Here is a 13,344-nt window from a genome sequence, read left to right as displayed (position 1 = left end):
GTGAATTTTTTTCTGTTGATTTATTTAATAGGAAGCAATTTATTGACTTTGCAACTGAGCATCTGTGGAGGTTGAAGCCACACATGAAGTGGAAAAATCTTATTTGATCTTATGCTTCTAGAAAATAATAACTAGTATTTATGGTGGCAAATAAAGCCAGTGTTGCAGACGGAGTGGATGGCCTATCTGTGAGGGTGTTAATTGCTATCAAAGACACCAAGTATCTGGGGGGAGAGTTGGTGTCACTTTTAATAAAACTCAGTCTGTTTTGCTGTCATGGTATTTATTGTTTAGGCATACCACAAGCTGATTGTGCTTCTTGTTTTGGTTATGGGTTAAATTGTTCTTAAAACTTACCATTGGATATAGCAGTCAGCATGCTACTTTTGATTTTTCAAGCGTTCAAAAAATTGAGACTCTCTTAGTGGAAGTTCCAAGCATAAACTACTGATATGATACTCCTTAGATTATTGCATGTTTTTGTAGTATAATGCTGGGTGTCACTTGTCTATGTATGTTTATCCTACTCTTATTTTTTTTTTTGGTGTAGCCAGATCTAGAAGCATATGACCAAATCATCTGCTCCAGCTCATATCCAAGTTAAGTGGTAATGTTTTACTACTTTTTTCCTACTCTGAAATGTCAGTTTAGAAGGATTCTAAGAAAGGGCTTTATAGAGCCTACATCTCTCATCCCAATGGAAAAGTAAGGTTATTGTTGGGGCATCATCTGAACTTATAAAATATAACTGCATTGTTTCAATCTGGCTTTTACAGACTTTGTAGACTTTCATGTTTTCCTAGAGATATTACAAAGTCTAAATTCCTTTTTTTAAAAAAAAAAAAACAAAGATGGCGTTTCACTATGTTGGCCAGGCTGGTCTTGAACTCCTGACCTCAGGTGATCCACCCACTTCAGCCTCCTAAAGTGCTAGGATTACAGGCGCGAGCCACTGCGCCCGGCAACAAAGTCTAAATTCTTACTGCTGACCCAGTTCTCTACTGTACCATACTGTACATTATGCCAAGTGTCAGGTTCTAGCCCAAGCTGAGAACCAAGAGGAGTGGGTAGATGAGTGGCAGGTAGCTGGACAAAATGTTTGAGAAATAATAGTAGACAGTTTTGATATGGCTTTACTTTCTCTCTGGGTATGAGTGAACCAGGGGTGCAAGCAAGCTATGAGTGCAACCAAGCCATGGGCGGAAGCCTGGGTGAGAGCATTAGCAGGGTAATTATACCTTTTACAGACAGTAGTGGCTCCAAGACAAGCAAGTGCTCTTGTGGGTGATCACATAATGCATCTTGTGTGGTTACATAATGTGCAGAGTTGTACACCTGTGCTCCAAACCTGCTGAGTCATACTGTGCCAGAAGGCTGCCTTGGCCGATTCCTGACTGACGTGCAGCATCTCCCTTACAGAAGGTCATAAGTGATTTGTGCACTGTAATCAAGTGATATAGTATGCTGTTTACATGATTGTATATTTCACTGAATTTATGATCTGTACTATTTCTTGGGTATGTATATATGCTATTTAAGTTTGAGGAAAGACTTCTGGAAGAAAATTTTAACATAGCATTGTCTGATTATGATATAAATGCAAGAGAGACATGCTTTCCCAATTCTCATTGTAGTTGTAAAACACAGAAAGCCCAAACTGATCAATTGTTAAAACATTTGCTGGTATATTACCTAGTAATGAAGATAGTGTCAACAATGAACAGCGAGCAATTTAAAAAAATTTCTTTCTACTTTTAGACCTTAAATAGGTCTTTCAGGCAAAAATAGTAGGATAAATTTAAACCTGCTAAAAAGATTAATCTAAAAAAATAGGTATTTTAGACAGTTTAGGAATGTTTCAGAATTTATGATATTGGCAAATACAGAAGCCGTCGTCATACTTCCTCACTCTCTAGGTATTATTCAACTGTTGTGTTTGTGAATGTTTGTACTCTCAGCACCTGTCATATATAGACTTGAGTGATAGACTTTTGTTTTTGTTCTGAAAGTGTTTTTTCAATATTGTGTTGTAGAGATAAAAAGGAAATCTATGGTAATATTCTTAGCCTCAAAAATTTGTTAGAAAGTTAACATTTGTATGTAAAACTATATTTTCATTGTTCTTCAGTAATCTCCTGCTCCAGCTGGACAGGAAGGGAGAGAGATTATCAAATATAGTCAGGAAAGTTTCCTGCAGGTGGCAGGAATTTGGATAGTTAACATAATTTCCCAAGTGTCTGGCCTACCTTTTCATAATATTTCATGAATCCTTGCATAAGAGTTGGTGTGTGTCTCCTTGTAAAGCAATAAGATTATGAGAATGTGTTGTTAAACTCCAGAATTCGTTTAATCTTCTATTTTCAGTCCACTGTGTATTAAGTATTGGTTTTGGAATATATCGCTGACTAAATCAAGCTCTTGTCATAAAAATATTGTTATGGTTAAAATCTGTAATTTTAAGACCAGCTATTGTATTAGATGTTAGTCTGGATCCCAAAAATAAGATAATAAACTAGTTGTTACTCATGTAAATATTAATATTCATAAATATGAACCATTACAAATAATTGCTGACACTTGAGTATTAGAAATTTAGATGTAACTTTCAGATTTTGCTTAAGGAAAGCCTTAGAATAAATGGCTCAAGCATCACTCAAACTCAGTGACTATTCTGTATAAAGCACAGTGCTGGGTGCTGGGAGGAGTTATTTTCTATATGCTTTTTGCCCAATGTCTGGTGTAGAATAGACTCCCCAGTTTTCATGGTGTCTTAGGACATTTTTGGGTCTTGTGCACCAGAAATTCTAACCTTGGCCTCTCAGGTCTAGGGAGCTGCTGGGGCACACTAGGCAGTTTGGATCTGCCTGGCTTGTGTCAGAGGTTTCTGTTTGACTTCGTGGCTGGGTCAGGCAGGGAAGTGACAGGAGATCCCCATTGGCCTGTTGTCTTAAAAAGCAATTTTCATAATAATACCTTATATTCTTGTACTTGCTCTATGTTATATTGTAAATTCCTGTTTAAGAAAGTACAGAAAGATCTGGGTTATGTTAAGCCTAGTAAACTATTAACACAATACTTTGATATCATTATAAATGAAAAGATTTAGAGGTAAATTTTAGATATGGGCTTAACAAGTTGGGCCACTGTTACTAATTCATAAAATGAACATTTAATGTCCTTAGCTTTTTTTTTTTTTTTTGAGACAGGGTCTTGCTTTGTTGCCCAGGCTAGAGTGCAGTGGTGTGATCTAGGCTCACTGCAACCTCCACCTCCTGGGTTCAAGTGATTCTCCTGCCTTAGCCTCCCAAGTAGCTGGGACTACAGGCACCCACCACCATGCCCAGCTAATTTTGGTATTTTTAGTAGAGACAGGGTTTCACCATGTTGGTCTGGATCTCTTAACCTCGTGATCTACTCATCTTGGCCTCTCAAAGTTCTGGGATTATAGGCCTGAGTCACCGTGCCCAGCTTTTTTTTTTTTTTTTAGTAGAACAAATGACAAGCATGAGGGTCTTCATTTGTACCAAGAAATATGTACTTTTCGGGAACTGAGACTACAAAATTTAAAGAGACCAATCCTAGTTTTTCGAAGTCCTTTCCCTGAAAAATTAACAAAAGAAAAAGAGGGAAGAAAATGTATGGTCAAATTGGGGCCAGTCTCAGAAAACTGCTGGAGGGAGAGGAGTTTTTGTTGCAGAGAATCAGACATGCAATTGCTTTTGCATGTTAAAATTTTTCATCCCAGACATTCCCATTATAATCGACTATTATCTTACTAAATCTATAAATGGTGTTCATATAGGAAACAGACCAGAAAACCATTTAAGTAAAATAGAAAACATCATCATAAACTTTTAAACAAAAAGGTAGAATAGCAAAATGAGAGCTTGTTTTCTTACTTGTAACCAAAATCTGATTTAAGACAACTTTGAGGTAGGAGGTACCTTGGGGGAAGCCTGTGGATTTCAGCTGTTCTTAGAATAATACCTGGGGGCCAGTGAAATACTGCCTGGGGCTGTATGGGCCAGTGATCATTTCCTGGGTTGACCAAATGGGAAGTTCTAGTATGCTCTTGCCAATCTAATATTGTTTTATTTTCATTCATTCCAAAATAGCTGTTGACAGCCTTCTATGTGCTAGGTATTTATTTAGCCCTTTGGGAAATTTAATGATAAATTTGCTATGTCCTAAATGCTAAGTCTAAATGCTACTAGCATTTAGACTAGTATGAAAATAAAGCATTTGTAGCATGTTTTATTTTCCATTATTTGTTGAAAAAGTTACAGATTTTGTTAGGCTTAATGAAAACTAGCTATCTCTTATCCTGCCAGTCCCCACCACTTATTTTACTTTCTTGGAAAGACTACTTTGAACTTTTAGTCATTTCTTGTAACTTTTTCAAGACCATGATTATCCTGCTCTTTTTAAAATTTGTTTTTCAGTGTTAGATATTTATCGTTAGGCTTCATACTATTTTCACATATGTCTTTACTTCATACTGTTTTACACATTCCTTTCTCTGATTCTCCCGATAGTTAAAACAACTTTGGCAAAATCCGTTTTCATGTCATATTGTAGTGAGTTTGTACATATTAGTTACAACTCAGCTACTTAGTTTATTATGATTGTGTTATTCATGTAACTTTGTTTTCCCAGGAATTAACCGTTGACTTGGAATTTTCTTTTTTTAAAAAAAATACTTACTGCTATACTCAGGCAGCCCAAACTGACCTACCTCTCAACATCTTTCTCTGTAGACATGTTATCATTGCCTTCCAGCATCCAAAGTTTTGCTGACTTCTTCAAGCTCACTAACCAAGAGCTTCAGTGGCAGTAGATACCCACCAGAATGATGGAATACTTTCCTTACAAAAAAAAAAACTACAAAAATATGCTATGCTGTTATACAATCCAATTAAAATATTCTTTATATTTATACAATAATTTTTTGTTCAACTTACTGTTATCAAAACTGGAATGTATTATATGATTAATACCAATATTTCTGGAGAAATTAAAATCTCATTTATCTAAACTGTAAAGTAAAGGTCATTAATGTGTTTATTGGATTAACCAGAGTCTCCCAGGTAATCCATTGATTTCTGTTATGGTAACTGTGAATAAAACCCAATATGAAATAATCATAGGGTTTAGCATTTCACACCATTTTGGCTGGTGTAAGCCTAGTAATTCTGAAAAGAGAAAACAACATTTTAAGTTGGAATTTTAAATTCTTAAATGAAAGATATTTTTAATTTTCTTTAATGAGTTCTTTTGATGAGATTCTTGATTTGTTTTTCTCACTTACTTGCCTTTATTGTAGGCTTTATGCCAGAATTACTAAACTTCTGGTCTCACAGGATGTTTTCAGTATTAAGATGGTTAAAGGAAGTGACTGGGAATCTAACAAATAAGGCTGTATGGCCTGGTGCAGTGGCTCACCCCCTGCAATCCCAGCAATTTGGGAGGCCGAGGAAGGAGGACCACTTGAGTCCAGGAGTTTGAGACCAGCTGGGCAACATAGTGAGACCCTGTATCTACTAAATTAGTGAATTAACAAAATTAGCCCGTGTGATACACTCCTGTAGTTCTAAGTACTTGGGAGGCTGAGGTAGGAAGATTGCTTGAGCCTGGGAGATAGAGGGTGCAGTGAGCCGAGCTCTCACCACTGCCCCACAACCTGGGCAACAGAAACAGAGCTAGACCCTATCACTCACTCACACACACACACACACACACACACACAAGGACATGGAACAGAAAGTTTATTTGTGCTATCATTTTGTAACCCTAACATTCTGACTTTGGTTAATTATTCATTTTAAGAATTAGGTGTAGAAAATTGATATAGGTGAATTGCTCTTTCATAATTGTCATTTGGACCTATACATATTTAAATAATATGCTACTATAACCTCCCTTTAATTTATTTGCTTAGTTTAGTTTTTGCTCCCACAATGTTTCTGAATACTTGATCTTTCTCATTTCAATTCAAATTGCTTTCCTTGTCTAATTCCTACTAAAAGTAAAGCAATATAGGTACAGATAGTTTTCTAAAGCAGGCCTCTGAACTTTAATACAGAAACAGATCACCAGGGGATCTTGTTAAAAGGCAGATTCTGGTGTGTGGCCTGAGAGTTTGCATTTCTAACAAACTCCCAAGATGCTGATGTTACTAGTTTCTCTGACCACACTGAATTGAACAGCAAAGATCTAACTTACCTTGGATGTGGGAGTAAAGTTGATCCCTTCAGTATATGGAATCTGTTTTCAATTATCTGTGACCCTTGAGTTACTAGAAGTCAGTGGAAAATTTTACATTCCTGGCTGCTTCTAAGTACACCAAATAGTAGATTTATTTCTCTTTATAGACTTAAAAATGTTTGATTATTTGTAGGTCACTCCTTATAAATTATCTCAGTGCTATATTTATCAATGTATGTGTACATTTTACGTATTAAGTATATATGTTATATTTCTTCCAATGTCTTTGAAGAAAAAAATTATTGTTGGTTCCTGCCAGGCTTTAATTTGCAGCATACAGACAAACATACGTCTCTGATCCATAGCTTTTAGTCATTAGGATCCTGTTGTATACTCTTTAATGGTTATACAAACATAAAATCACTGAATATACTATATACAAATTAATAACTAGCTTCCTTATAAGGTTTCTTCCTCTGTAATTAGATATTAGCAATAAAAAAATAAATATGTTTCATTTTTTCCAAACAGCTCAGTCACTAAAAGAGTTTGCAAGACTACTCATTGCAGTGGAAGAAGAAAGGCGAAGACTGGTAAGTCTGTTCTGTATTTGTTAAGAATATTGCTTTGTTTCAACATGTTAAAAAGGAAGAATAGACCTCTTGAACTAGAGAACTTTATACAAGACCTTGTGATTTGACGCATGTACTAATTGTTATATGTATTTTATAAAAGATTTGTGACTACAATTATCAAATATTGCTAATAAAGTATACCATTTTTTCCTAATTATTTTATTTGCTTGGCGTATGTAAATTACCTTTATCTTGCTTGCCATTTAACTGTTCTAAGGATTAAAAATGGTGAACAAACTGCCATTAACAAACCCATTCTAATTCAGCAAATGTTTAGAAGTTACAACAACCTCAGTGTTATAATACAGACATGTTTCAAATTTTTGAGACAATTTATAGAAGGAGCAACATACTTGCAACGGTAACGTTAACAGGTAACGTTGAGTTGAACCCTGAAGGTTGGGAGAATTTTGCTAGGCTGGGAAGGATGGGGAAAGCATGCTAGATTGATAGATTAATATATGCAAAGATATTAGAGCATAGTTATTGGTAAAACACTTATGCATTCAAAACCATAATTATGCCCAGTGTTTTCAAATATCTGTGATCTTCTCTGTCTGTGATGCAATGTCCTTATCTGTAATATGGGAAAAATAGTAGTGTATACACCACAGGATTGTTGGAAAGCATCTGTAGCAGCACCCAGCAGGTAGTATATATATGCTGATGGTGATAACGAGGCTGATAGTTAATTACAATGAGGGTCACAGACTTATCTAATACATTGTCTCTGATTTAACTGACCTCACTGTCCACTTGGGGGAATATATACACACATACAGGCATATGTCATTTCTTTGTGCTTTGCTGTACTGCATTTTGCAGGTAATGTGTCGTTTCTGTTTTTCATTTGTTTTGGTTTTGTCTTCAAATTGAAGGTTTTGACAACTCTGCATTGAGCAAGTATGTTGGCACCATTTTTCTAGCAGCATGTGTATACTTTCTGTCTCTGTATCACAGTTTGGTAATGCTCTCAGTGTTTCATATTTTTTCATTAGTATTATCTCTGTTGTGCTGAACTGTGATGAGTGAATGTTAGTGTTACTATTATGAATTTTTTGGGACTCAACAAACCCTACTGAAATGACTGTGAACATAATCAATAAATGTTGAGTGTGCTCTGACTGCTCTATAAGCAAGCCATTCCCCCATCCCTCTTCCTGTCCTCAGATCTCTCTAATGCTTCAAACATAAATATATTGAAATTAGGCCAACTGAAAACCTTACAGTGACCTCTAAGTATTCAAGTGAAAGGAAGTGTCATGTGTCTCTCACTTTTTTAAGCCAAAAGGTAGAAATGATTTAAGCTTAGTGAAGAAGGCAAATAGTCAGCAAAGTTGTGAGTGCAAAGGAAAGTTCTTAGAGGAAATTAAAAGTGCTAGTCTATTAAACCCACAAATGATAAGAATACAAAACAGCCTTATTACAGATATGGAGAAAGTTTTAGTGGTCTGGAGAGAAAATCAAACTAGCCACATTTCCTTAGGCCAAGCCCATAGAGAACAAGTCCCTAATTCGTTTCAATTCTATGAAGGCAGATGAGGAAGCTGCAGAAGTAGAGTTTGAAGCTAACAGAGGTTGGTTCATAAGGTTTAAGGAAAGAAACTGTCACCATAACACAAAAATGCAAGGTGAAGCCGCAACTGCTGGTATAGAAGTTGCAGCAAGTTATCCAGAAGATCTGCCTAAGATCATGGATGAAGGTGGCTATACTAAGCAACAGAATTTCAATGTAGACAAAACAGCCTTCCCTGAGAAGATGCCATCTAGGACTTTCATAGCAATAAAATAAAAGTAGTCAGTGTCTGGCTTCAAAGGACGGGCTGACTCTCTTGTTAATGCAGCTGGTGACTTGAAGTTGAAGCCAGTGCTTATTTAACATTCCAGAAATCCTAGGGCCCTTAAGAATTATGCTAAATCTACCCTGCCTGGGCTCTAGTTATAGAAGATGAAGCCTGGATGAGAGCACATCAGTTTACAGCACGGTTTACTGAATATTTTAAGCCTTCTTTTGAGACCTATTGCTCAGAAAAAAAAAGATATCATTAAAAATATTACTGCTCATGACAATGTATGTGGTTACCTAAGAGCTATGATGGAGATGTGCAAGGAGATTAGTGTTGTTTCATGTCTGTCAATACAACATTCATTCTGCAGCCCATGGATCAGGGAGTAGTAAGTCAGGTAAAGACTTGACTTTCAAGTCTTATGATTTAAGAAATACATTTTGCAAGGCTACAGCTGCCATAGATTTTAATTCCTCTGATGGATCTCATCAAAGTAAATTGAAGACTTTCTGGAAAGGATTCATCATTCTAGTGATTCTTGCTCACCAAGAGGTCAAAATTTCAACAGAAGTTTGGAAGAAGTTGATTCCAACCCTCATGGATGATTTGGAGAGGTTCAGGTGTTTAGTGGAGTAAGTAACTATAGATGTGATGGAAGATGTAAGAGAACTAGAATTAGAAGTGAAGCATGAAGATGTGATTGAATTACTGCAATCTCATGATTAGACTTAAATGGATAAGGAATTGCTTCCTATGGATGGGCAAAATACATGTTTCTTGAGATCAAATCTACTCCTGGTGAACATACTATAAATATTGTTGAAATAAAAACAAAGGATTTAGAAGAGTACATAAACTTAGTTGAGAATGCAATAGCAGGGTTGACAAGATAGACTTCAATTTTGAAAGAAGTTCTACCATGGGTAAAATATTATCAAACTGTACTACATGTTACAGAGAAATCTTCTTTGAAAGAAAGACTCAATTATTGTTAGCAATTTCACTGTTGTCTTAAGAAATTGTCATAGCCCTTCCAGCCTTCAGTGACGACCACCCTGATCATTTAACAGTCATCAACATCAAGACAGGAGCCTCCACCATCAAAAAGATTATCACTTGCTGAAGGCTCAGATAATTGTTAACATTTTCCAGCCATGAAATACTTTTAAATTAAGGTGTGTACATCTTTTTTTATTTTTGAGATGGAGTCTTGCTCTGTTATGCAGGCTGTAGTACAGTGGCATGATCTCTGCTCACTGCAACCTCTGCCTCCTGGGTTCAAGTGATTCTTCTGCCTCAGCTTCATGAGTAACTGGGACTACAGGTGACTACCACCATGCTCGGCTAATTTTTTTTGTATTTTTAGTAGAGACGGGATTTCACTATATTAGCTAGGATGACCTTGATCTCCTGACCTTGTGATCCTCCTGGCTTGGCCTAGGATTACAGGTGTGAGCCACCGTACCCAGCCTGTACACCATTTTTTTTAAACACGACACTATTGCACACTTAAACTACAATATTATATAAATGTAACTTATTTGCACTGGACATCAAAAGTTTATGTGACTTGCTTTATTTATATTTATACATATTCATATGTTTAATCTATATACTTTATATTTATGTATTTTACTTAGATTTAATATGATAGTCACTGTATTGCAGTAGCCTGGAAGTGAACCCACAATATCTCTGAGGTATGCCTGGTCAATATAATACTCAGGCATAGACTAAATCCTCTGGGACTGTGACACGGTTTGGTGTTATTTTCTGAACTGATAAGAGGAAGCAATTTGAGGAAGGTGGGTGTTTTTAAGGTGCCCTTAATTCACAGGGTACATTGCCTAAGCTGGGGAAGGATCACATATGTAGGGCATGGTAGTTACACAAATCATCTTGAACAGAGGCCCCAAAGTGGGAGACAGTTTTGTCTAATTTGTGGAATAAGGCAGATGGTTTTTAGAAAAGATTAGTAGAGGACTGATTAATAGTTGTGGTCATATACAGGGTTACAGGGCTAGCCCTAGAAGTTGTTGTGTTTATTATAGGTAGTGGGAGAATTCCCAGAAGTTTTTGGAGAAAAGAATGAGAGAATTTAAGTATGATTCAGGAGATATTACTGTGGCAGCCATGTGAGAAAGAGATAAGGTGGGGAAGAAATGTTGTGTTTGGTGGTGGGATGATCACGTTCTTTTAGGAGACATTGGGCCACATGGATCTAGTCCCAGTACCAGAGAGACTACTACTGATCTGTACTACTAGAAATACGTATACTTTTATGGGAGACGTCATTTTTTTTAAACACGACACTAGAAAAGAAATATGTATACTTTTATGGGAGACGTCATTTTTTTTTTTTTTTTTTTAAGACGGAGTTTCTCTCTTGTTACCCAGGCTGGAGTGCAATGGCGCAATCTCGGCTCACCGCAACCTCCGCCTCCTGGGCTCAGGCAATTCTCCTGCCTCAGCCTCCTGAGTAGCTGGGATTACAGGCACGTGCCACCATGCCCAGCTAATTTTTTGTATTTTTAGTAGAGACGGGGTTTCACCATGTTGACCTGGATGGTCTCGATCTCTTGACCTTGTGATCCACCCGCCTCGGCCTCCCAAAGTGCTAGGATTACAGGCATGAGCCACTGCGCCCGGCCCGTCATTTTTTTAAAACACGACAGAAAAGAAATACGTATACTTTTCTGGTGGGGCAAAGAAAGGTTTTCTGTGAAGGTGACTTTGATCTTGAGTATAAAGGGCTTAAAACAACCTAAATAGCATGCTGTTTTAAGCGCTTTATATGTAATCCTTATTCTACCTCTGTGAGCTGAGCCATAGAAGTCTGACTTTCACAGGGAGACTTGGGTAGTATGTGCACTTGTGGCCAAGAAGAGCATCTGATGAAAGAAATGGAAAAGAGGAGTTAGAGAGATGTGAAAGTTAAGAATTAGAAGGGTAATGGAAACAAGGAAAATAGTTCTGGGTTGGTGAGGCTGTGAGTCAGGTCTTGTGCAAATAGTTCAGGAAAGCAATAAACTAAGTACTGTGGGTTCTAATTCTAGAAAATATATTGGTTTAAAGAATAGAAGAAAATATGTTGTTGTTTTTGGGAGGAAAGAGATCCAAAGGAATGTTCTCATAGCACCGAAGAGACTTTTTAGGCTTCAGAGGAAAAGCTCTTCTTTCAAGGCGGGAGAAAAGAAAGAGGAATGGTGAAAACGTACTAGGAATGTGAAAGAGCAAAGAGGTTGATTGGACATGTTGAGCATAGTGTTATGAAGGAATGGTTATTTGCTGTGCCCAGGAGTTTGTAGAAGTGGTTTAGAGCAGCCAGGAGTAGGTTATTCAAGAGGACTATGGTCAGCAATGAAGAGAAATTGAAGTTAGACATTATAAATCTGTCAAGAATAGACTAGTTACCATGTTTTTGTGGATTTTTCTAGGAATATCCAATGCTGAACTATGAAAGTAAGCACAGTTGGAAGATCAGATTCTGATTTTTAGTGTACCAGGAAGTTTTAAAGTAACTCTATAATTAATAGAGTTAATTATAAGATGATGATTGTCCCAGAAGATAAGGGCGCTGGATTAAGGAGACATGGATTTGTACAATATGAAAATGGGTCTTGGTTGAGTGTAGCAATAATCAAGGCAGGAGGTTACTGATAGCCTAAGAAAGCAGAGATGGCAAGCACAACTACTTAGTGATGTTGAAGGTTTACTGGGAACAAAGGGGAGTCTGAAGACAGGGAAGCTGTGAAATGTACTGAGTTTGGTTTTGGAGCAGATCCGGATAGTGATGAGATTAGGATGTAGCTGAGCTGGGAGACAGGTCTTAGGAATCTAGAAAGCTGAGCTCAGAGATTTGGATGTTTTATAGGCAGGATCTTGACATCATTCAGTATGATGACAGAGTCAAGGACAGAGACCAAGGAGAGGAAATGGCTCAAGAATGTGGTAGAGTGTCCTATAAGCCATGGAGATGAAGATCTGACCCTCAGTGTTTCAAAGATCTGCATTTCTTCTTCTAGCCATGTTTCTGTTGCTGGGTCAGGGAATAAATTCTGCTTTCATGGGTGAGATCATACTGTGAGTTTTGATTGCTTTACCTGTCGTTTCAGAAAGGGTCTGAAATAAATAATGTGCAATGTAATAAAAAAAAAGTATAGATACAAGTCTAATGGAATGCATTTCCACAGATTATATACAAACTAATCACTAATCACACAGATCTAAATACTGCAGTGATAAGTGAACACTTCCAGTCATATGATGTTGTTAAAACAATGATAGTATAGGTTTAATATCCCTTATCTAAAATGCTTGGGAACAGAAATGTTTTAGATTTCAGATTAAAAAAAATTTTGGAATATTTGCGTTATACATACTGGATAAGCATCCCAAATTTGGAACTTGATATTGGAAATGCCCCAATGAGCATTTCCTTTGAACATTATGTCTGTATTCAAACAGTGTTGAATTTTGGGACATTCCCGATTTTAGATTTTCAGATTTGAGATGCTCAACCTGTATGTATAGATGGTGAGAGATTTTGTACAAAGATGTGTCAAAGAACGTGTATTTTTAAAATTAGAACTTTATTTGGGAAGTAGAATATTTTTAGTGTACCAGGAAGTTGTAAAGGAACTCTATAATTAATTATAAAGCCACTAATTCTGTTTTTTTATCGATAACTCATGAGTATTACATATATTTATTACGTT

The 13,344-nt window shown here is 36.7% G+C and overlaps 1 protein-coding gene across 6 annotated transcripts in view; it reads left to right on the top strand.

Moving 5' to 3' along the window:
* ARHGAP42 (Rho GTPase activating protein 42) overlaps positions 1-13,344 on the top strand; it is a 316,830-nt gene that overhangs the window by 94,303 nt on the left and 209,183 nt on the right. For all 6 annotated transcript variants that reach the window (XM_035265195.3, XM_054241785.2, XM_002754646.6 and 3 more), the window contains one exon: positions 6,736-6,797. In XM_035265195.3, coding sequence (XP_035121086.1) covers positions 6,736-6,797 — 62 coding nt within the window. The remainder of the gene's footprint in view (positions 1-6,735; positions 6,798-13,344) is intronic.

This window comes from Callithrix jacchus, chromosome 10 (assembly GCF_049354715.1).
Source record: "Callithrix jacchus isolate 240 chromosome 10, calJac240_pri, whole genome shotgun sequence".
Lineage (NCBI taxonomy): Eukaryota > Metazoa > Chordata > Mammalia > Primates > Cebidae > Callithrix > Callithrix jacchus.
The sequence above is the reverse complement of the archived record's forward strand: the minus strand, read 5'-3'. Positions and strand labels throughout refer to the sequence as shown.